General features: G+C 36.8%; 1 protein-coding gene across 1 annotated transcript in view; it reads right to left on the bottom strand.

The window, feature by feature from the left end:
• The window catches only part of LOC120422511 (testisin), a 51373-nt gene that overhangs the window by 2099 nt on the left and 23014 nt on the right, over positions 1 to 26260 (bottom strand). Inside the window, exons 2-5 of the mRNA XM_052708697.1 lie at positions 15782 to 15981; positions 9890 to 10293; positions 9308 to 9827; positions 9136 to 9243 (exon numbers count right to left, since the gene is read on the bottom strand). Coding sequence (XP_052564657.1) covers positions 9136 to 9243; positions 9308 to 9827; positions 9890 to 10293; positions 15782 to 15884 — 1135 coding nt within the window. The 5' untranslated portion in view covers positions 15885 to 15981. The remainder of the gene's footprint in view (positions 1 to 9135; positions 9244 to 9307; positions 9828 to 9889; positions 10294 to 15781; positions 15982 to 26260) is intronic.

Genomic DNA, 26260 nt, shown 5'->3' with positions numbered 1-26260 from the left:
TTGATTTTTTGTTAAACTTTGTGTAATTATTAAAAAAAACCTACATTTTCTAAGCCTGGATGTTTGAAAATAATTTTAAAAATCACTTTAATTTAACAGTCCATTTCTCCAAAGAAATGTACTATCCAAATATTCGAAAGCCTCTGTCTTTAGCAGAGATTTTATGACCAATTTGATGTCTTTTATTATCGTTTATTCCGAATATTCGGAAAAGGTAAGCTCTTGCAGAAAATAAGCAATTTTTACTTTAATTTTTATTGCAAAAAAAACGATATTGACAAACTTTACCCCATTCGACAGAAAGTGCCAAATTTTTGGGCTATATGGTATGGTAATTTATATTTAAAATGTCTCGATTTTAAAGTAAAATACCCCTGAGATCTTCCCTTTCGAATGCAACCTGGCGCTTAAAATTTATCCTGCCCTTTTCAAGATTTCTGTTTTAAAATTGCATCTTCTACCTTTTAATGGCTGTCACTTTTGACCCTTAGTCGAAAATTATTTTTTTAAACATAAGAAGTCTTAAAGTAATCCGAGTTAACATTTTTTTTAGATTACGAAAATTATTTAAAAAATTTCTGCAAAATTTAGATGTTGATTTTTGCGGCATTTTCGATTTGCTTTTGCTGGCTATTGAATCGAAAAATGCAAAAATTCCAGACGAAAAATAATTAATTTACAATTTTAAATGTTGTCAATTAAAAATGACGTTCTTCAAAATCAACATAATTAGAAAACATTATTGGTCGGAACCCTCGCTATGATTTGAAGTGAAATATGGAGTTATTTAAACAAGGGAGCGGTCGTGGCTGACTGGCTACGGTGTTCGCTTTGTAAGCAAATGGTTCTGGGTTCGATGCCCATCTGCTTCCAACGAGAAAGTTAAGAACACATAAATTTGAAATGATAAATAAGAACGAAAAGTCAAAGTCGCTCGAGGCGGGGTTCGATCCTTTGGGTTGGTAAGCAAAAATGCTAACCACTAGGCCATGGCGACTTGGTATGCTTGGCCTGGAACTAGGAATACTGTTACAGAGAGCGAGTTGTGGCGCTATAACCACGGCAAATAGTGTCCAGCCCGCATAGTCAACAACCATACAGTCACCATTTGTCGAATGATTTTTCCTAAATGATCTTGATAATACACCAAATAGGGTGCAACCGTACATTTTCCATTCCCCAAACAATCTTACAATTTATTAAATAGGTCGTTAGGTTATGTTACAATACATTTTTACAAGGGATTTTTTTCGTGGATTATAGTCATACCGTACCCCAAACTGTTCAATTTTTATTTTATGTGAACCGTACCACAAATTAATAAAATATGATTTTAAATGGTAAACTGCTTTACCGACACCTACCGACACCATTTGAAAAGGGAGGAGCCAAAAAATGAACTCTACAATTGTTCTGGGAACTATGGATTTAACGGGAATGGTAAGTGTAGGAATCTAACCCTGGTCAACACTGGCTGACAGATCAACTATGGTTGACGTCTAGAGATGAGAAGAGTTAGTTAGTGACAATCAGAGTGTACCGCGGTCGGACACGCGAGTGGTGGCGGCAATAAAAGTTATTAGCCGCCAGTGATGTGTTTTATTAATAATCCGCGTCTTCCTCTGGGCCCAACGTCTACATTGGCGACGAGGAGAAAATATCCAGTGAAAGTGGAAGTGTCTCAGGAAATCTAAGGTAGTGTACGGTAATTTTTGTGAAGAGGTGGAGGAGGAATTATAAGAACAACAATCTGTAAGTATGTAAGCGGGTGCGTGAGATTGTGAAAGCAGTAAGAGTGTATGCGTGTACACGTAAGCGGTGGCAGTTGAATGAAAAATATACACATTGTGCATTTGTTTACATAGTTACACGGCTAAAGAGGGTCAGTTAGGTTTGACTTGATTTTCAGTTTTGTACTCAGTTTAGGTGTTAAAAGTCTTCGTTTTGGATAACAAACGGCCGTAATTTAAGTTTTAAATAGCATCTTTTTTTTGTGTTATAAAGGTCAGAGGAGCCGGGACACGTGGTGTGGAGTAAGCGTAGTTTCCTCTCACTCAGTCGGCTTGAGTTCGATCCCAGAAGGTCCCGGTGGCATTTTTCGAGACGTGATTTGTCTGATTGTTAGCTCAGTCCAGGGGTAGGAGACGTTTCCCTGGGTCCTGTTTTGGTGGAGTCGCAAGTAGGCAGTTGGACTCCAAAGGTCATCAGTTCGAATGGAATGGAAGCTAAGGTGTAAAAATAGGGTTTGCAATTGCCTCAACGATCAAGCTTTCGGTAACCTAGTTTCGAGTAGGAATCTCGCAATCGAGAATGCCAGTCGGTCAGAGGAAAGTTGTCTTGACCTTATTTCATTCAAATAGGGTCACTAGAGACAAGACGACAGGTTAATCTGGTATTTTGATTCATTTCTTCACTCGCAAAATGGAAAACAGTTGGTAGTCGGTTGAAGTTATTGGAATCTTGTGGGCATAATTCAAAGAGCGTTTCTATTGGTGCATTCGTTTGGAAGCTGGTTAGGCATGGTTGCCGTATTTCAGTTCAGCGCTTAATTCAGTTCAATCTGAAACTGACTCGGTTCTAAGGTTAGAAATTTGACAGCCCTTGTGAACTGTTTTTGCACGCGTGTACTTAGGTAATTGTAATTTGTGCGTTTATTTATAACGATAACCTGTTAGTTAACAACTTTTTTATCAGGTCAAGGAAGTAAATGTAGGAACAATATAATTAATAGAAATAATCCATACAAACTGAGTACTTTAACTATTCGTTAAACTAAAATTAAGTAGAATCGATTGGTAAAGAGTTCCAGCAGGTAGCTCCGTGAACCAGGACACTTTTTCCGCTTGAAGTGGTGTGTCTAGGGATGATGAAGCAGCGGGTTCACTGCTGCTGACTGTGTTGCAGGTGTTGATGGATGTAGTCTGGTAGGTTGTCGTAGTCGGCTTGTCTAATGAAACTGCAGATCCTTAGGCGGTATTTCGATGGCAAGTCAATTCCAAGGACAGAGTTGCGGACAGCTGCTGTGGTATCACGTCGGCGAAGGTTGTGTACAAATCGTACGGCTGATTTGAAGCAACGATACAGTTGATCCTTCAGTGCAGCTGATATCTGGTGATCTTGTTCTAAAAAGTTATGGATGGCTTAGTGTCGAAGGTGGATGGCTTAGTGCCGGGGGATGGCTTAGTGCCGGAGGTTGGCTTAGTGCCGGGGGTTGGCTTAGTGCCGGGGGTTGGCTTAGTGCCGGAAGTTGGCTTAGTGCCGGGGGATGGCTTAGTGCCGGGGGATGGCTTAGTGCCGAGGGTTGGCTTAGTGCCGGAGGTTGGCTTAGTGCCGAGGGTTGGCTTAGTGCCGGGGGATGGCTTAGTGCCGGGGGTTGGCTTAGTGCCGGGGGTTGGCTTAGTGCCGGGGGTTGGCTTAGTGCCGGAGGTTGGCTTAGTGCCGGGGGTTGGCTTAGTGCCGGAGGTTGGCTTAGTGCCGAGGGTTGGCTTAGTGCCGGAGGTTGGCTTAGTGCCGGGGGTTGGCTTAGTGCCGGGGGATGGCTTAGTGCCGTTGAGAGGCTGGTGGATGTTCACTCATGCCTGGTGGAGAGATGGCTCGTGAATATCTGCTGTAAGGCCTGGGGGAGAAGAGGCTTGTGATTGTCCACTCATGCCTGGTGGAGAGATGGCTTGTGGATGATTACATGGAAGCCTGGTGAAGAGGAGGCTGGTGGATGTTCACTCATGCCTGGTGGAGAGATGGCTTGTGAATATCTGCTGTAAGGCCTGGGGGAGAAAAGGCTTGTGATTGTCCACTCATACCTGGGGGAGAGATGGCTTGCGGATAATTACACGGAAGCATGATGAAGAGGTGGCTTCTGGATTTTCGCTCTGCCTAGCGTATAGATGGCTTGTTAATATTTAGGCCTGGGGTAGGGGCTGCAGGCTTGTGTATGATCATCGAAAGGTGAAGTTAGAAAGATTTGTATTCGTCAACATTGTAACATTGTCGTAAGTAACAGTTACTGTTAAAGTTAGGAATTCAAGGTACAAACTACGAGGATATTTTTAAGGAAGTTCAGTAGTGCCATTAGGGATCATTTTTGCACAAGTTAACAGTTGAAATGATTGAAAAGTAACAGGAAAGTTTAGGGTATTTGGTAATTCGTTTGGGTGCAGGCGTGGTCGAATGGTTACGCTGTTCGCGTTGTAAGCGGATGATCAGGGGTTCGTTTCCCATCTTCTATTGACTTCCATTCGGATGGGGAGTAAAACGCTGGTCTTCGCCCTTAGTTGTTGTTAGGCCGTAGAGTAATTCCAGGCGTAGAAGTCGTCTCCCTGATATACGAACAAACAACACACCAAACCAAACCTGCTCCGGTAGAGTCGCTGGTCGGCGGCTGGACTTGCAATCCAAAGATCGTCAGATCGAATCCGTGGGTGGAAGGAGTAAAAAGAGGGTTGGGTGCTCTTCCCATTCAAGCCTTCAGACTCCTAGGTGCGAGCAGAATCTTACAATAGGGGCCATAAAAGATCTGGGAACGTTAAAGTGGAAGGTTTGTTTTAATTCGTTAAGGTTATGTACTCATCAAACGTATACAAGAGGCAAGATATTGTGTTCTAATAATGTAGAAGTTGTAAAGCCAAACTTTAACCTGCTCTTAAATACTATAACACAATCAGTGATTAAACCTACAAAATACTTTTTTTATTACTGAGTTTCATTAGCAACAGGTCACAGGAGGAGGAGGTTTTGCCAGCACACGTAGTTCGTTCGGAGAGGTCTTACTGCGTTAGGCCGAATTCCGCGTGAACAACACACAGAGGGGAAGGATGAACCACGAGCTAATGCAGCTCAACGGCAAACCGGGTTTTCAGAGAGTCACCTGGGTTTATCGGATCCTTTGGGTCGTGCGCATGGCAAGAGAGCCAGGCGGGCGGGGTGCCGACCTGGACGGAGTGTGTGCGGCCCGGAGCCGAGTTGACTGGCGGCTCACCTGGAGACTGCTGATGAACTAAGGGATGTCCTTAAGATTTGAAGGAGGATGGTTGCAAGATAGGGTTCTGTTTGGGGGTGCGAAGTTGTCTTCGTATTCCAGAATTGTCAGGTTGACGGACCCAATTCCGTTATAATTTGATTGTACAAATAGTTAGGTGTTGTGGTAAGTAATTTTGGAGACGCTGCTTTATGGGGTTGATTAAATGCTGGGGAATGTGTGAAGGAGTATTGATGCAGGTGGCTCTGATTGATAGGCATCGTGAAATTGTTAATATTCGGTAACTCCATAAGACAATGAATGAGAAATAATGTATATTCAATTCATGTTTATTAGTTGCATTTATCATAATACATTTTGCCTAACTAATTACAAAATGCAGAGTTTTGGAGATACTTACAGCTACAAAATAATTCAGATACAATCATTGGACGAAATAAGTTCAGTAATTTCAATAAATTAAGCGAGAGCAGATAAAACTGTTTAAAACAACTGCTGCTTTTGCTAGGGGAGAAGAAAAAGGATAGGAAAGCTTAAGTTTATATCACAGAAAAAAATTGTCAGTTAGTTAATTAAGGCTAAGACTTTAACTGCAGGGCATAGGTACTTTCCCATCAGCTCTTGCAGCGCAAAGAACTGCTCCAGCTTGTTTCCGCAAACAACTTATTTGAGCGACTGTTATTGTTTTAAGATATAGAATTGTGAAACGATAGTTGAGGATTATCTTTATTCATTCAAATCTACCGGACTCAAAACAAAGGGAACAAAAAAAAAACAAGTCATTTTTTAGAAAGAGGCTGAAACAGGTGTCTTATAAAATCTAATATTATTTGCATTGGAATCTTTTAAAAAAATACTATCTGACAAATGCTGCGTACAAGATTTTAGACTCATAAATTATTGATTAAAATTGCTCAAATTATAGGAAAATAGGGAAACGCTTAGCATTCTATTAACTTTAAATTAAATTGTTTTAAGTGAAGGAGGAGGTAGTACTGGATCGATTGGATAGCGGTTAACTGTAGTGAATTATGGATTTACAATTACAAGATTAATAAATGTGACGGAGCAACAATTAAATTGAACAGCTAAGAAAGGAGAGTGAAAGGACAAAACTTCATTGAGTGTAATGGCTTAGTTCAAAGTTCAAAGGACGTGACAAGAGATTATACTGTAAACATAAATGCTCGTTTGACTCAGCAAAAGATATAAGATTATAATACTATTGTTATCAACAAATACTAGATTAAAAATAAATCCACTCGTGTGTTCAGATCAGGGCAATTATGAGGACAATCTAGTTTGCTAAACTGTTAAATTATCAATTGTGAAGTATCTATCATTTTCAAGGAAGAGAGGGATGTAGGAATCTAACCCTGGTCAACACTGGCTGACAGATCAACTATGGTTGACGTCTAGAGATGAGAAGAGTTAGTTAGTGACAATCAGAGTGTACCGCGGTCGGACACGCGAGTGGTGGCGGCAATAAAAGTTATTAGCCGCCAGTGATGTGTTTTATTAATAATCCGCGTCTTCCTCTGGGCCCAACGTCTACAGTAAGTATATGATTGTTAATGGTTAGCGTTTTTTTTTGTAATGTCCGGGATTTGTTACCGCTTGATGATGATGTCTCCTGTTGATTTTTCCGTTGTGCTGCCGCCTTATCTAATTGAGCTATCTCAGTTACATTACGTTTGGCGGTTTAAAATGCATTTTATTATGAAATGTGGCCTCAAAATTTATCATAAATATATCGTAACATGTATGGTAGAACCATACAAATAAATTATAGACCAATCACATGGCGAACAGTTATCGTTCTGATAATGGTCAATCAATTGTTTAAATTATTTGGACTTATAAAAATTATCACGAAAATAAATTAGCTTTACATACAAACTATATGGCAAACAGGTATATCGTTCCATGAATTGTTGAACAATGGTTTGAATTGTTGAGACTTAGGAAAATTTTCGCTGAATTCAGGTATATCGTTCCATGAATTGTTGAACAATGGTTTGAATTGTTGAGACTTAGGAAAATTTTCGCTGAATTCAGGTATATCGTTCCATGAATTGTTGAACAATGGTTTGAATTGTTGAGACTTTGGAAAATTTTCGCTGAATTCAGGTATATCGTTCCATGAATTGTTGAACAATGGTTTGAATTGTTGGGACTTAGGAAAATTTTCGCCATAATTCAGGTATATCGTTCCATGAATTGTTAAAGTATTATTTGAATCATTCGGACTTAAGATTTTTTTTTTTTTTTTGCTGTAGTTCATTTGGCTCAATCATACAATACCTGTTTCAAATAATCCTAAGCGTTAGGCGAACAGTTATATCGTTCCATGAATTGTTGTACAATTGTTTGGATTATTGGGACTTAAGAGTTTTTCGCTGAACTTCAAGTTGGAAATACTACGTCGGCTATGGTACCCTTATGTTTTAACAATAGCTGTTCCGAAAAATCCTTACCATATGGCGAAAAGTTATATTTCTCCATGAATTGTTCAACAATTGTTTGAATCATTGGGACTTAAGAAAATTTTCGCTAAAATTCATTTTTGGCTCAATCATACAAAAACGGTTTGAAATAATACCAAACATATGAGGAATAATTATATCGTACCATTAATTGTTGTGCAATTGTTTCAATTATTAGGACTTAGGAAATTTAGGAAATTTTCCGCTTAGGTTTCTTTGACTAAATCATACCGAGTATCTTAACTTTTATCATACCGGCTACAGTACAATTATGTTCTAACAATAGCTGTTTCGAACCATCCTAATCGTATGACGAATAGATACCGTTCATTAAATTGTAGGAAAAAAAATCAACCATTCGAATATGTCAAGATAAGTGCAACAATTCTGGAAATAGTACCATTTTAATTTTGTTATATGGTTGTGACATTATATCAACAATATCACAAATGGTAACCATACCAGAAATAATTTTCTTATGATTTCGACAGTTTCACCTTTGGTATTTGATTATGCGGGAGGGCATTCGTGGAAATACAATGTCCCATCCCAGAAGGTCCCCTGTCGATTCAGAATTGTGTTGTTGTTCGAACACTCAGTGCTCAAACTCAACCCAATTACGAGTCATCTCTGCGATACGGCTTTACGTAGTAGGCCTGGCCGCTTTAACGCTTGTGATGTTTCAATGCATTCCGATGCAATGGCGCACTACAAATGTTAATAAATGACAAGAAGAGTGCTAGGCGTCATCTAACCTAAGGCACTCTCCAGGATCCCTTCGAAAGATTGGCTGCGCTAAGGTCTGATTAGATTAGATTAGATTAGAAATATGGTGTTATTTAAACAAGTTTTGAAATATTTTATAACAGAATTTACTTTTTTCACTGAAAAAGACCTTATTCTGTAAATCGCTATAGCATATGCACGAATACATAGTTCTTCGAAAAATGTATCAAAATCTGGTTGAGCCCATTTATAGCCTTAAGTTTTCCATCGCGTTTTTGTGAAACCCTAGTGAGTATGTATTAGAATGCAAAAAAGTGTCAATTTTGCAGGCATAGAAAGGCCAAAGTCCAGTTAAGATCATAGATGGTTGAAAAAGAAGTTGGCGCATCGACTTTTTAATAAAGTATTCAACCCATAAATTTGGTGCTTTACGGTTTTGCCATTTTTGAGTATCTTTACCATTTTTGGATTTTCTTTAGCCTTAAATGTACAACTCTTGTTGCATAAACTATTGTGGATTTAGCTGATAGCTGGATTTTCTAGCATCTTCTCACGGTCGTGGATAGGTCTAGGGGTGCCCAATTGGTGTGAAGGAGTTCAATTGAAATAAAAAATATGGTTGAAAATTTTGAACATTCATCACTTCTCCAACATCAAACATACACTTCAGCGAAATGTTATCATGTTGGCAAAATATTATTTTCCTTGAAAAAAAAATCAATTTTCATTAAATGATCATCCCTAGTTCTAGCTCGATGCCGCCATCATGCGACCACGTGCTTGTTTGCCAACAAGGCTGCAGCTGGATGATGAGACGAAGTCAGGGGGGCGAGGTTTTGACATTTGTAATCCCTCATCTGACCCACCGCATATTTCGACGGTCGTTTCCAACGACCGAGTCCAGTAAGGAACTGATCGTACAATACTATTTTGTTTAAAATAACTTACCCAAACAAGCATCCTGATGGCCGTCGGAGTGCCCTGCGCAGAACATTTCGTTGAACAGCTCAACACTGATCTGTTTGCTTTTATGCCACCGAAGACACTCCTTTGTACCTAAAATAAAACAAACCAAAGCTTTGTAAATGTCCTCACCAACAATCTCTGTAAGATTACTCACTTATAATCGGCACCGCCGCCGTCCTCAGGATGTTCGTCCCCGTTTGGCCCATGTTGGCATCGGTTTTGCCCCACCCGGCGATGATGCCCTTCTTCCCCACCAGCTCCAGCGGCCGCACGGGCAAACAAATCGGCAAGATGTGCGTCTTGTAGCCGGCTGGCCGCGTCAGCTTGAGCAGTGCCAGATCGTACCGGTCCGGTTGCGTCATCCGGAACAGGAACTTGGGGTGGACAATCTTCAGCTCGGCTCGGTGCTTCTCCGCCGGCAGGGGTTCGGCGATTTTTCCAGAATTTTGCGTGTCCAGTTCACCCAGGTAGATCGTGATGTCCTTGAGGCGAGCCTGCTGGATGCAGTGGGCGGCCGTGGCCACGAACATCCGCGACACGAGGACGCCGCCGCACTGGTACTCGGCGATCCGGATGTGGGCCTGCCACGGGTACTCGGCAAAATTGGCCGTCCGACCGCCAATGATGCGCTTCTGGAGGGTGTTCTGTGGGGTTCGAGCAATTCCGCATTCACTCTGTGGATAGAAATGACTTAGTTCAATATTAATTTCAATTAAACGTTCCAAAAATCACTCACCAGTGCCCCTACTTGATCGGATCTGCGCTTGAAGAAGCTATTCTTGCTGTGGCCCATGGCCGCCGAGTAGGGCATCCCCTTGGGAAACGGTGGCGGCATATGATCCCATCCCATGCCCGGAGGTGGAGGCCCCATCATCATCATCATGGACCCCTTGGACTTTGGAACGGCAGCCGCGTACGCCAGCTTGGAGTTGATGGACATCGCCGACGCCGGAGCCGGCATCGAAGCGGATGTTATGAGGTCACCGTCCTTGACGCAGCAGGAGAACAGCCAACGGCTGTCGCCACATCCGGCAACATGGCGGCCTCCCTCGAGCCAGCAGGAAAAGGACAGCCGACACTGGCGGACCACGTTCTGGTGGATGCAAGTCGCGGGGACGCCGAGGACGTTTTGGAGGACGCCTGAAAATTGAAATTAAATAAATATAAATTGTTTTATTTCAAAAGTGCAACCATTCATCCCTCTTATCATTATAGTAATATTTTGCGCGGTTTTTTTTTATTTTTCCGGAAATTGATATTAATGAAACTTTAAGCCAAGTTCTCGAAACAAAAAAGAAATGATCTGAACAAAATTGTCTAAATTCTTCGTAACGTATTCAGTATGTTTTGTTTTCATTGTCTTTGCCATGAGTAACATAGAAAATGATAAAAATCTCGATTTTACTCTGACATAAGATAATAATATCATAATAATTATTATGCGTATCGAATTAGGGATAGTACAAAAGAATTTAAAAAAAAGACAAAAGCAAAGTTCAACCATACGATGAATAAGCAACTTATGATTGTTAAACCATTAAAACAAAATTAATGATTTTTAATCAATATTGTTTCATGGACGGCGTAAATGGTCAGTCATTGAATTCAGTCTTTAAAAGTAAGCAACTCTGGGTAAAAATAACAATGAAAAATTTTAAGTGCTCGATTTAATTAAAAATCAAAACAAAATGATGAAAATTATAATCTGAACAATTCACTGTCGATTGGACATGATTTTTTAAATGATTTCTTTTTTTTAATCACCGTCTCCTAGAAAAGCGAAGCATTTTTTTCCATTATTGAAATGTTTGTTTGCCTTCTTTGAAATCACTTTTTTATTAACCTCCTCTGATTCTTTTTTTGATAAAATTTAAAGTAAAATTTTAGTTCATTTTATGATGCGTTCTTCCAAAGACATTCGTTAAAAACATTTTCTAAAGCAATAAGAATAGAATATTTTAGAACAAAAAAGTGTCTGAAATATTTGGTATTCAAGATTTTTATGGAAAAGTTGTTTAGAAGTATTATTTTTGGTAAAATTCCTTCTAGTCTCGAAAGAAAAATAGAAAAACCGGTGATTTGGTAGCACCCTGTCTCAAAAAGTTGATAGAACACAAAACACACCATTGAAGTTACCACACTTGTCATATTATTTAAATTTTCGAAATTTTCTGTTAAGTATTTTTTTATTAGCTGATTTTTTTAAACATGTTTTTGGACATCCCAAAGTTCATTCTAACTCTCGAAATGAGAATGCGCAGTTGTTGTTGGAGATTGGTTTTAAACTTTGATTTATTTTTTCTCCAGTTGATTCGTTTTTCTATAGTTTTTAGCCGTAAAATAAAACACATGACGCAAAATATTTTTTTTGTATAGACAAGATCGAAAATTAGTAAGTCATTTTTTTGATAATTTAATGCTTAACGAATTGTTTGATTACAAACTACGGCACACATTTTTGTGAGTTTTGTACCCTGGCTTTGTTGAAAGATGAACGAAATAATGGAATTAAATAAACTTCGTTTCAATTTTCAAGCTCGCTTAAAAAAATGTCTGAAAGTAACATTTGTTAGCGCTCTCAATTTTGAAAACAACTATAATAAAAAATAGAATTAAGAGGCAAACGTACTCTCGATTGAGAATTTGCGATTGGAATAATGTAACTTAAAAATATCCCTGATGGCTTAATTTTATATGAAAAAAAATTAAGATAAAAAAAAATAATATCTTCAATTCCAAATTTTGATAGTGATTCTATTGATTCAAAATATTTTTTTTATATTTATTTGGGTCAGAGGCATCCAAATAATGTCCCAACAGAAAATATGACCCGCTAGGTAATTTTATGTAACGCATTGACCCATTTTTAAAAGGCATTTTAGCGCATCTGTAAAGTGAATTCATAATTTTTAAATAAAAAGGTTCATTTAAAGCTAGATTTAATCTTTATAAAAAAAATAATCGGTTGAAAAATCTATCTTTTTGAAACAATTTCGCATGTTTAAATGTAATTGAAAAAAGTGAATTTCGTCAAAACTTTCATAAAATATTTTAGAAATGAGTTATAAAATGTTCAAATTTGACTAAAGCAGAAAAATGTGAAGATAGCAAAAGTATTGGCATTCCATTTTAATTCAAAAGTTAAAACTCATTATTTTTTATGGGCTGGACCACAAACTTATATTGCACTTAAACACTTTCCATCTCGTGATTTGAAAATATGACGTTTGGGTTACGAATTGTTGTTGACGATAAAATTATCAAGGTTCGATAACGATAACGATAGTTCTATCGTTGTCGTCGGGACGATAACGATAATCTATCTTTATCGTTATTCCAATAATTCTATCGGCGATAATTTGATCGACGATAAGGGACGATAAATTATATTTAATATATTTCTAAAATTGACTATAACCATAATCTTGTCATGTTGAATTTTTAAGCTTCCTTTATGTAATTTTATTTTGATAATATGGTAAGTTTCAAAGAATAAATACAAAAAAAAAACACAATATACCGTATTTTTTTGAAAGTACTCAATTTTTAAATAATTTGCCATAAGGGTATCGAATGATTCAAAATTTTGCATGCATTTTCACTGTTTAAGAGATTTTTGAATGAAATACTTAATTTTTTACAAAATACCGCTTATTCTCAAAAAGACTGAAATTTTTATAATTCGCAATATGGGTATCAAAGGATTTGAAATTTTAATGTATTTTTACTTTGTTAGAGATTTTTGAATGAAATAAATTTTCTCGAAAATACTCAAATTTATATAATTCTCAAGACTTGTATCAAAGGATTTGAAATTTTGAATGTATTTTTACTGTTTTAGAGATTTTTGAATGAAATACTAATTTTTTTTACAAATAACCGTATTTTCTCGAAAATAGGGGTATCAACGATTCAAAATTTTCACTGTTTTAAAGTTTTTTGAATGAAATACTCAAATTTTCATAAAACACTGTTATTTCTCGAAAATACTCAGATTCTTATAATTTGCAATATGGGTAATTCTCTACCAACTCACACGAAATCGGGAAAAGTTGCCCCGACCCCTCTTCGATTTGCGTGAAACTTTGTCCTAAGGGGTAACTTTTGTCCCTGATCACGAATTCGAGGTCCGTTTTTTGATATCTCGTGACGGAGGGGCGGTACGACCCCTTCCATTTTTGAACATGCGAAAAAAGAGGTGTTTTTCAATAATTTGCAGCCTGAAACGGTGATGAGATAGAAATTTGGTGTCAAAGGGACTTTTATGTAAAATTAGACGCCCGATTTGATGGCGTACTCAGAATTCCGAAAAAACGTATTTTTCATCGAAAAAAAACACTAAAAAAGTTTTAAAAATCCCCCATTTTCCGTTACTCGACTGTAAAAAATTTTGGAACATGTCATTTTATGGGAAATTTAATGTACTTTTCGAATCTACATTGTCCCAGAAGGGTCATTTTTTCATTTAGAACAAAATTTTTTATTTTAAAATTTCGTGTTTTTTCTAACTTTGCAGGGTTGTTTTTTAGAGTGTAACAATGTTGTACAAAGTTGTAGAGCAGACAATTACAAAAATTTTGATATATAGACATAAGGGGTTTGCTTATAAACATCACAAGTTATCGCGATTTTACGAAAAAAAGTTTTGAAAAAGTTACTTTTTGCGTTTCTCTTTGTTTCGTCGTCCGTGTCTGTCGCGGGTGACCATGAACGGCCATGATCGATGACGACCAACTTTTTTAAAACTTTTTTTCGTAAAATCGTGATAACTTGTGATGTTTATAAGCAAACCCCTTATGTATATATATCAAAAATTTTGTAATTGTCTGCTCTACAACTTTGTAGAATATTGTTACACTCTAAAAAATAACCCTGCAAAGTTAGAAAAAACACGAAATTTTAAAATGAAAAATTTTGTTCTAAATGAAAAAATGACCCTTCTGGGACAATGTAGATTCGAAAAGTACATTAAATTTCCCATAAAATGACATGTTCCAAAATTTTTTACAGTCGAGTAACGGAAAATGGGAGAATTTTTAAAACTTTTTTAGTGTTTTTTTCGATGAAAAATACGTTTTTTCGGAATTCTGAGTACGCCATCAAATCGGGCGTCTAATTTTACATAAAAGTCCCTTTGACACCAAATTTCTATCTCATCACCGTTTCAGGCTGCAAATTATTGAAAAACACCTCTTTTTTCGCATGTTCAAAAATGGAAGGGGTCGTACCGCCCCTCCGTCACGAGATATCAAAAAACGGACCTCGGATTCGTGATCAGGGACAAAAGTTACCCCTTAGGACAAAGTTTCACGCAAATCGAAGAGGGGTCGGGGCAACTGCTGTGTGAGTTGGCGGAGAATTACCCATATGGGTTTCAAACGATTTGAAATTTTGCATGCATTTTCATTGTTTAGAGTTTTTTTTGAATAAAATACTAAATTTTTCACAAAATACTGTAATTTCTCGAAAATACTCACGATTCTCATGTATTTTAACTGTTTTAGATTTTTTCGAATGAAAAAGCAGGTGGCGTTCTTAAGGGACCATCCATAAACCACGTGGGCACTTTATTTGGGAATCTGTTACCCCCCCCCCCCCCTTCGTGGATGGTCCCTAACTCAATTTGGCTCAAAACGCCAAAACTGTGGATTCTGACTTATTTGTCCCAAAACTGGATGTTGAAAGAATAATTTGTTTGGAATATCTCTGAGTGCTGGGAGAAACTTTTTTGAAAATGAAAGAGTCTTGATTTTTTACATTAATGACATTCATCACATTTTGTGCATCGAAATATTTTTGCAAAACAAAACAAAGTTCAGAAATATCATCTGATTTGCGATTTCTCATGGTTCCACTCGCGCACGCGGTTGCGCTGATCCACCGGAAAATTCCCATCAAACCGTCCAGCTGCAGGCGGCGCAACAGCTATTGGTTTCAGCGGATTTTTTCACACAACAATATCTGCGCAATCGTGCAGTTTTGTAAACCATTTATCTCGAAAAAAAACGCTTCCATCCAAAAGTGGTTCAACAATGGTAGCCAACACATTACCCTTTTGCATAGCCCAACACGTGAGTGTGTGTGAGATGCGATAATTCTTCGGGGGGCTTTTTTTACGAGTTTACGAAACATCCAGCGTGTGTTGCGTTTCTTCACCCCTTATTTTTCAAAAGAGGTATAGGATGAATAAGCAATTACCTTTTGGGAGTATCTTGGCCTGATGTGCAGCAAAGCCAACACTGCAGAGGAAATTAGTTTTGCTTAGGTGAGCTGCCGACTTTTGGAGCTTAACTATGTAAGTGACTTTGTGTAACTAAACGTGGACTAACGCCGACATTGTGGAGACTTGTGGAAAAAAATGGATGAGCAGCGCCGTTTGACTTCTGGCACTTGGAAATTCATTACCCACCGGTTGGGCCTACCCCTATGATGGCTGGGAAAAACGAGGTCGTGCTAGAGTTAGTGCTGGCCATGTGGGCTAGCCTGGTTTGGACCTACTTGGAGTTGACCAATTTATCACAAAATAGAGAAGCATAAGTGGATTTCCCACGAACTGGTAACGTGGAAGGAAATAATCTAGTAGATGATGAGATTTGAATGCATTTAGTAGACCCATCGAGAAACTCACCAGCGCAAGCGATCGTTGGCAGCTGACTTTGCAGCAGCAGCAGAAGAAGAAGAACTTGAACGACGCCGCGCCCTAAAGTTAGGCAACGCCATGCGAGGAGCATCTTTGCCGGCCGAGATGTGCCTCCTGCTCAGACTTGGCTACTGGCTGGGCTGCTGCTGCTGCTCGAATTGGACGGTCACACCTAATTTTCATTCTTTCTGAAAGGAGAAGATTGGAAAAACAAAAAGAAATAAGAAATAAATTTTCGTGAAAGAACAAGATTGATGGGCTTTTGTGTCTGGGAGAGAAAAATGCGGAAAATGTAGCGTGAATCTCAGTCTGCCGTTGTTTCGTAACAATGGGTGCTTGAAAATGGACCATTGTTAACGTTTAAACATGTGTGGAAAATTTGTATGTAGAAAGCTGTGATAAATCGGTAGCCCTCGTCAGAGTTGACACCTCTTAGGAATGCAAACTGTAATTTTGTCTGCTTTTGATTGCATGATGAGTTTCTTTCGAGCTGTGAAGAAATTCCACTTTAGTTGCTATTAACCGTTTGCAATGAAATGCGATGATCTGAAATACTTTGCTTAAGTCATCGATAAAAAATATCATTTTTTTTAAGACCTGAGGTCAAAATGGGCAAAAGGCAAACATACTTCAATTAAGTGCGCTTTTATTACCGTGATTTCTTCTCCTTCTGATTAACTTTTTGACTATCTTCTCTTAATTTTTGCAATCTGTTGTTCCGTTCGCGGTTTTGTATACAAGTTATGCCGACCAGCAAACACCACCACCACAATTAAAATGGAAAAGAGATGCGAAGCACCAGATTGTTGCTGGCTGAAGATGATGATGATGGTAATGATAGCCCCAACTGTGTGGTGCTACCACACAAACATCAAAAGCAACAACGAAGCTCAACAACAGTATCAAACAGAGTGAAGTAACAACAATAGCAACACACACTACAGCGTTGAAAAGAGCACCGCGCGTGCACGTAATGTGAAGATGGAGGAAATAAGAATAATGGTTTTTCGATGAGCAAAACCACACACAGAGCGGTGTTAAGGGGGTTGGTCGATCGATTGATTTAAAGTTGAAATAATTGTCAATTCCTAGGAAACTTTACTATAATTTATTTTCGTCTTGTGTTCTGACAAATTCAATCGAAATATTTTTTGATTGGGCTGAAACTATAAGGCCATTGCAAATATTTTTCAAATGTTATATCCCTAAACTTTGACCAATGTTGAGGAAACGGGCGGCAAAAAAATAATTTCATTGAAAAGAGCATAAACTTTCTCAAAAATTTTATCATACTTCATTTTTTTTAATTTTGAATCATAAAGAACCGCAAAACACCTGAAAATTCTAATTTTGTTTATAAGAGTCATAAAAAAACTTAGTGGGTGTTCATCATTTAAAAGGGAAGTAATAAAAATAAATTTTGAAGAAATATACTTTTTGTTTCACGAATTCGGGCATATCTCTGCCTATATTGAAGCATGAGCATGAGCATGAGCATGAGAGACCACCCATGGTTGTCCTTCTCCGTTGCTGAACAGGACCGTAATATCCCATCAGCACAACCGGTCACACGCTTCAACGATCAAATGATGTTTCCCTTATCAACAGCATGCATGAATGCGCTGAAAAGATAAAACATCATGATCATCAAAACTAGAGTCGGTGCGAACAGGAAACAGTCGTTGGCCACCAACGGCGCCCGCCATGTCAGTTTGTAGATCTCGAGGGGATGGGACGGGAATGTTAGTTAGCACAGGCTGCTACCAAGGGTGGGTTCTATACGATATCCACACCCCCGCGTGTGCCGGAAAACTACTTCTACTTGGGATTTTGTTAGTGGGGAAGGGTAATGACCAGGATTCATCATAGAGGATGATGATGTGGCCCAATAATCAATGAATTTCGTTAAATAAGGTGATGTATTATGTATTCTCAAGGCAAACAATGCGGATGAGACCATTCCCGGTTATTTGGTGTTGAGTTTAGCATAAATGATTCAATCTTAGACAGCCGACTGTGGAAAGATATAATCAAAATTATGTGTGTTTAAAAGGTGAAATATTAAACTCAGCGTTACATATTTACGTAGAGTTGACCTGAGACTATTTATACTTTTAAATTATTATAATATGAGCGACCAATAAATGACTGATGTGTTATGATGTTATCTGAAGGACTTGAACAATCGCGTTGAAACAATATTTGTCGCCGCGATTCGCGGGAAACGAATAGTCGAATTGAATGATAATTTTTATTTGGCTAACGCAATTTAAAACGAATCTTCCCGTGAAACAATTACAAATCATAGAACAAAGAAACCCGGCTGTGACGTGTATCAAATACATGACTAACGAGAAAAACACACTGACGACGATCGACGAAAACGGAACACGAAAAAAAAAATGCGTCCCGACGGACAGAAACCGCGAAACGGACTGGCTCAGCTCTGCTGTCATCGTGACAACCAGAGCTATCCGCACCTTCACACACACGCACGCACTCATCCGAAATACACACCGACGACGATCGACGAAAACGGAACGCGAAAAAAAAATGCGTCCCGACGGACAGGAACCACGAAACGGACTGGCTCAGCTCTGCTGTCATCGTGACAACCAGAGCTAGCCGCACACACACTCACGCACTCACCCGAAATACACACCGACGACGATCGACGAAAACGGAACACGAAAAAAAAATGCGTTCCGACGGACAGGAACCGCGAAACGGACTGGCTCAGCTCTGCTGTCATCGTGACAACCAGAGCTAGCCGCACACACACTCACGCACTCACCCGAAATACACACCGACGACGATCGACGAAAACGGAACACGAAAAAAAAAAAAAAAAATGCGTCCCGACGGACAGGAACCGCGAAACGGACTGGCTCAGCTCTGCTGTCATCGTGACAACCAGAGCTAGCTGCACCTTCACACACACGCACGCACTCATCCGAAATACACACCGACGACGGTCGACGAAAACGGAACACGAAAAAAAATGCATCCCGACGGACAGGCACCGCGAAAAGGCATATCTCTGCCTATATTGAACCAAAACTGAAACTTCTTTAGTTGTTCTTGTTCGGAAAACTTGTCTATACAATACGATTGAATCGAACATGTTTTAAAATATAATTATGTGATATGACAGAGGATTAAAAAAATAATTTTAAGAGCAAATTGTGTAATAAACAGATTTTTAACGAAAAAATCTACGTTTTTCTTTGTTTAATGCTCAGATTTGTATCCGGAAAGTATCCCGAGCATAGGTAAATAACAAAGGAAATGCGTAATAATACCTTTCTCTGGTATCAATACCAAATTTTGGTATTTCTGGACCCATTAAAATTTGTCTTAAGGATTATGCAAGAGCAAAATGTGGTATCATACCAATTTAAGGTACAGTCATCCCACATATTCGGAACGGTTTCCAGATCGGCCAATGTTCAAAAAATCATAGCAAATCGATCATTGAACTTAATGATTCGCTTTTACCTTCATTTGAAAGCTTTTCTTGCGATCTTTCGAATGCTGTATCGAACATCTGCAAATTTTAACTTTTATATGAAGTTTTTGAAGAATTACTTTGACCCTTGAAATCCACAAATTCGGAACACTTTTTTCTTACGAATGTAAACAAACTTTGGATCTCTCCAGGAGAACATTTTTATCACCAAATAATGACTTCACACACTGAAACCAATGAAACTCAAGCTTAGTCATGATTTATACATGGTTTGATATTTTTTTTGTGAAAATATCAGTTAAATTCAGGTGTTCCACAATAGTGGGAGGCACAATAACATCCCACAATTATGAAACAGGCCATTTGGAGGCAATGTTTTGGTGCTCTGAACAAAATAGTCTTGGAATGTAGTTTTTTGTTCAAAAAGTACTACTTTTACTAGTGAAATAGCAAGATAATGTTCAAATGAAGTTTCTAAAAATAGTAAGGTCGACAGAAAAGCTACTTTTGGCATGCTATTGACAAATTATCATAAAATTGTTCCGAATTTGTGGGTGTTCCGAATATGTGGGATGACTGTACTGTTTTGATATTGCAAAATTGCAGAATTTGTCAATGGTCGAACACCACATTTTGGTATTCTTTTGGTATTAAAGTATTTTATAAAATTCCTCTGAAACTATGGGAAAATTTTAACCAATTTTTAAAAAATCATTAATTTTGCGCTAAAATGATGTCTCAAAGTGAATGCTTTTATTGAAAACATGAAATTTCAAACTTGGTTTTAAACATTTTTGATATAACCCCTAATGAAATGACTTAAAATTGTGGAAAATTTTCTCAGTCAGAATAGCACATTTTAGTATTATTTTGGTATTGAAGTGTTTCATCAAATTTCTCTGAAACTATGGGAAATTTTTTATAAACTTTGACGAGATAATTAATTTTGCGCTAAAATTACTTGAAACTCAAAAACGTTAAAGCTGGTTATCTTTTTTTTTATTGACTCACAAAGTTTTTTTTTTAAATCGTTGAAATTGCTCTAAGTCGGGATAACCAAATACTTTGAAACACGAGTCAATCGACAGATTATTGAATTTTGGTGAATTTCAATCCAGTTTCATTTTAATAACACTTATTTTTCAATCTTGTTATTTTTCAGAAGCTTCAAGAACTTGGCCGTTCATCAATGACAAATGCATTCGATGTGGTGAAGAATATCACTAAAAACAACATTGAATCAGCAGGTGAGTAGATTTGGCTGTTGCATATGGATCATTCCTGTGTTTTCACTAGCTGCAACTGGTGCACTAAAAAATTGTATGAAAGTACCAAATTTTGGTATTATTTGTGCAAAAAACAGGACCAAAATGTGTCTTTGGTTGCCCAATAATAGATGTTAAAATACCATGAAATAATACCAAAACCATGTATGTGGAAAACCACAGGAATACCAAAACCTGATTTTCCAAGGGCGCGGGAATACCTAAAAATTAAACCATGGTAAAACCAAGTTTTGGTATTCAAGCAATGTTCAAAAATCCGGAAGACCTCAACTTGGTATTGAAATGGTTTTATTTTAAGGGATTATTTTACCCTTGGAATAACATGGTTTGGTATTGTTGTGCCCTTCCACATACAAGACTTTGGTATGATTTCATGGTATTTTACCATCCATTACTGGGCAACCAAGGGCACATTTTGATCCCTGATATTTGCCTAAGTAATACCAAAATTTGGTATTCCCGTGTTATTTACCCCTGCTCGGGAAATTGCTGTATTTTCATGACAAATTATGCAAAGTTAAGATTTTTATTCGATCGTCTTGGTTGTCCCAAGTTGATTTTGAGATTATTTCAAAGAAAGCTAATAATCTGGTAATTTATGATCAGACACTTTTAATTTTAGCTCAAATATTAGTCAAATATAGAATTCAGAGTCCCTTAAGACATGTTCATAAGAAATTTGGTCAATATCAACAAGAATTAGTCGGTTTTCAGTGACGTTTCTAAAGAAATATCCCTAAAAATCAAATCAAACAAAATCTTCAGAAAAAAGTTGCTTTAGACTCGGAAAAATACACCGTGTAAAAAACTTCATACATCATTACAGTTTTGCCATCATTCAAAAATAGCAAAAATCAATGAATCCGTGGAATTATTTTTTTTACCAAAATTTATCGTCTTTTACCGGTTTGTTGTTCCATAATTCAAATTAGTTTAAAAATTTTACAGTTTTTTTTTTAATAAAAAAAAAGTAAAAAACCGTAAAAAAAGTCGTGTTGATAATAGTTTACAATCGATTTAACAAGTTTTTTTTGCCGGAAATTTTTATTTTATTTAACCCTCTACTGCCCAAATTTCTTTTTCAAAAATTTCTATTTTTTCCGTGTTCAGGAGGTCATTTTGAGCAACTTTTGTTCTACGAAAAACTTTACTTCACTTGTTTTATGTTTTTCTTATTTTTTTATTTTATTTGTAGTATTTTAATTTGCATTTATCTTGTTTAGTTTATGTTTGTTTTTGGTAGTATTTGGCCTATTCTATCACTTAATATAATATAATTTTGCCTATCTAGTTTTTTCACGTTTTTAGATCAATTTTTCAATTTTTTGCTTGTTTTTCACATTTTCTACTATAGAATGGCACCATCATCATTTAAATTGTAAAAAAAATGAGTAGAGACATAGTATGGGACATTACAAAAATTGCTGCATACTTCTTTTTACTGAAAATATAGGAAATGTTAGTAAAAAAACACAGCCAAAGTTGACCCCTAAAAAATGACATTGGCAAAGTCACATAAAACATGTCTGGAGTTTTTTCTAAATGGTCCAATAAACCAAATTACCAGTTTTTGCTTTTTGGGTGTTTTTGAAACCGCCTTGAGTCAGGGGTATTAAAAAACTATTATTTAACTTAGTTAAACTTTCCGCCCATAAATTTTCAAAAAAATCAAGAGTTCTTCTTTCCAGTGCTTTTAAAGGTCAAAAATCAATTGAAAAATGGATTTTTTGCGATTTTTTTTAGATCGAAGCCCGTTTAAAGGCGGGGTTAGGTTGTAAAGGGTTAATAAATTATTTTTTGCTCCTTGAGGAAATTTAGAAGGAGTAGGGAAAAATCAGAAATAAAATTTGCAATGACCAATTGGTTTGGAGTAAAAATATCTACTTCTTTTCATGTCAAAATAAGTATGAAGTAATTTTTGTCATGTAACAGATTGAAACACATCACAACACAACATCACAACCTATGAAAAAGAAGATAAATTACGAAAAAAGACCTAGGAAAATATTGTATTAAAAAGTATGTGATTTTTTATTTGAATGAAACTTTGTCCATGCAATCCCTATGTCAAAAGAATTCATTTTGCATAATTAAACGTTTTTTTTTTAATATTGAAATTCTGGAATAAAAAATATTAAAAATCGTTTTTAAAGCAAATCCGAATTTAAATCCAAAAATACTAAATAATACTACGATGAAATGTACCGTTTTCGAATTATAGCTACTTTTTTGCATTAATATTTGCTTTTTAGGTTATCCGAGATTTAAAAATATTTTTTGAAGGAAAAGCACCTTAGAAAAAAATATATTTGAAGGGCTAAAAAATTTTTCCTTGAATTATCTCTATGGAACTATGAAAATTAGTTTCTGGGGTACAACCTCACAAAGAATTCATATCGATGATAATGAATTTCTCCAAGTGTCACCTAATAAGCATGTAATTTTCAACTGACGAAATCTCCGAAACTATTGGTCCAGTTTTCAATATTAAAAATTGTTTTTTTTTTGTGAAATTTTCTGATCTCTTCAATAAAAATATTTCAAAATTTTTCTCAGCATTTCAAACATATATTTTGTTGGAGGTATAAATATAAATAATTTGATAACGGTACATTTCATTCCAATAAAATGTAAAGTACTTTTCGATTACAAATATTTTTTAAAGTTTTTGTCAACCCACGGTCGGTCCGAAAAATCGAGAGGCCAAAAAAATCATTTAAAAAAACTTCAAAATTTCAATTAAAATTTCAAAACAATCAAAACAAAACTATTAAAAATTAAATTTACTTGCAAAAAATACTCAAAAATATCGCTGCGCCTAGAATCATATTAACATGTTTAAGTTTATTAAAATATCTTTTGAACTGTTGAAAACTAACTTAAAACTTTTTTTGTTGAAATTTTGGTTTTCGTCAAATCTTATATTTTTTTTAATACTAATGATTTGCAAAACAACGGAACTAGCGTAACATGCATTTTTCAATTCAAATGGTGTTTATTAGAATTCAACAGTTCTGCTCCAGGATGTTACATTTGCAATTCAGAGATTTGGAGAACCTTTCAACTGAAGTTTAGATTTTGATAGTTGCGTGCTCTTTTAGGAAACATCATTTAAAAAAAATCATTTAAAAAAACTTCAAAATTTCAATTAAAATTTCAAAACAATCAAAACAAAACTATTAAAAATTAAATTTACTTGCAAAAAATACTCAAAAATATCGCTGCGCCTAGAATCATATTAACATGTTTAAGTTTATTAAAATATCTTTTGAACTGTTGAAAACTAACTTAAAACTTTTTTTGTTGAAATTTTGGTTTTCGTCAAATCTTATATTTTTTAATACTAATGATTTGCAAAACAACGGAACTAGCGTAACATGCATTTTTCAATTTAATTGGTGTTTATTAGAATTTAACAGTTCTGCTCCAGGATGATACATTTGCAATTCAGAGATTTGGAGAACCTTTCTAAGTTTAGATTTTGCTAGCTGCATGCTCTTTTTGGAAACATGCATTTTAAAACACTTTTTTCATTCAATTGTTGAGACTATGGCTTGTTATTTCATTATTTGTATGTTTGCTCCTCCCCCTCTCGACTTCGACCAAAGCTCAGGGACATTTTTTTTTAATATTTGCATCGGCCCTAAGTTTTTTTATTTATTTTATGTCCAGATTTTCAATATTTTCCAAAAAAATACGATTAAAGAAAATAAAATCATGTCTTCTGAATAAGATTTTCACTATGGCTCAGAAGATGCCTTTTTTTTTGTACCCTGATTCAAAAACCACGAAGAATTTGAAATTTTGTATGTAGAAAAAGCACCATCAGGAGATATAAAAAAATGGACCGTGGAATCGTTATCATGGACCAAAATTATCCCTTATAGCAAAGTTTTACCGAAATCGTAGAGGGGTCGGGGCAACTTATTTCCGATGTTATGTGAGTTGGCGGGGCTATTTTACACGAAATAATATTGACCAGAAACTACATCGAGTGCATCGAGACTTTTGTTTCATTAATTTTCACATATTAAACTGCAGAACCCAAGTCTACAAATTAATTAACACCAAAGTAAAATTATTTTAATTTAATTTTTTTGAGGATCTCCTTTAAAAATACAACATTTTTGTCAAAGACGACACAGTTATTTTCATAATTTGTACAAACATACTTTTTAACAGAAGTGAACACACCCCTTAATCGCGGCCTTTGACTAATCAAAGCAAAGATTGTGTGAGCAATGAGCGCACCCCCCTCTGGGTGAGTGATGTTTTGGTACACGTGTACAGGGGAGGGTGGCAAACGAGCGGGGTAGGATCTTCAAAAGTGACCTTCGCCAAGGCCGTCGGCGGGAGCTTTAGTTCCGTTCCAAACCATTAGGCTTCGGTGGGTTGCGGAAAGACTGTCGAGAAGGCGGGCAGGGAGCCTGAAGAGTTAGTTTGCAATTAAGAGGATTAATTAACAGCCATGTTATGCTACATTATGGCGGCTAAGGCTTATCTGTTGTGAGCATTTTTTCTTCTTCTCTCTTTTTTTCTTTCACAGTTTGGCTAGGTTGGCTCAGTGAATTGAGATTAAGTCAGGGCAAGACGAGTGCCGTGGAAAGAAGCACTTTCTACTTCGGGGCTTTGCCTTGGCGCGCAGTTCGGTAGCAAAATGACGCGACTGCCGGGCGTCACGTGCCATTATTTGGTTGACCAAAGGACCAAGCTAGCCAAGCCACCAGGCAAATTAAAAGATTGGCCCCGGAGATGGTGCGGTGATGGCGCTTAATTTGTTTTCGGAGAAAACAAAGCAAACTTAAAGGTGGCGTTATTAGTGATGTAAAGATGGTGGAAATTCCGTTGTCTTTTGGAGTGAGGGAGAGGAAAAAATGACAGGTTGTTGTTGTTGATAGTAGGGGGAGGAGCTCGAAGTTCCGGTTTAAAAATTGTTGATACTTTTTGCTACAAGCTTCAGTAGGTTGAATAAATTTTAAGCTCGATATCATTATCAATCAAATTGTGCTCATTTTGCCAATTTGGCAATTAAATTTCCTTCAAAACACATTCAGTTAACAGCACTGCGTTTATGCCATAATCACCCTTGTATTCAATAATCATCCTCATACCACTGTGATTGCTCTAATTAATTGAAATTCGGAGCTCATTCGACCGTCCAGCCATTCAACCCAAGCCAGCCAAATCAGATTGATGCCATCGATAGATAAAATTAATATTAATTATTTATGCCCCATCTTCCGAGCGATCACGTATGCAGCACAAATGAGACCAGCCGGTTTTTTTTTGCTGGCATTTTATTATTATGTTTTTATTATTTTTCACTCATTTGTGCAGTAAACAACTCAATCCCGCCTGGTTTTGTTTTCATCGTACAGCGCAGCTCAAGTACAGTTTTTAAACCGGAGTAATTGAAGCCAATGAAAACAAGACAAATTGACGGTGCTCTGCTGATCAATGGAATGTGCCATTTTTTGATACACTCTTGAAGGAAAACTTACTCATAATTTTAAGTTACATATATTTTAAGTCAATTTGATTAAATTTTCTCCCCACCCAAATGGATTTCCTTTCAACTAGGTTTTACATTATAATATAGTTGAGCAACTCTCTACGAAATCGGCCGATTTCGACCATTTTTATTTTTTGTATTTTTTTATTTGACTCAAACTTTGTGGGGGCCTTCTCTATGACCAAATAAGCTATTTTGCG

This window comes from Culex pipiens, chromosome 2, assembly GCF_016801865.2.
Source record: "Culex pipiens pallens isolate TS chromosome 2, TS_CPP_V2, whole genome shotgun sequence".
Lineage (NCBI taxonomy): Eukaryota > Metazoa > Arthropoda > Insecta > Diptera > Culicidae > Culex > Culex pipiens.
This window is presented reverse-complemented; position numbering and strand designations above follow the sequence as displayed.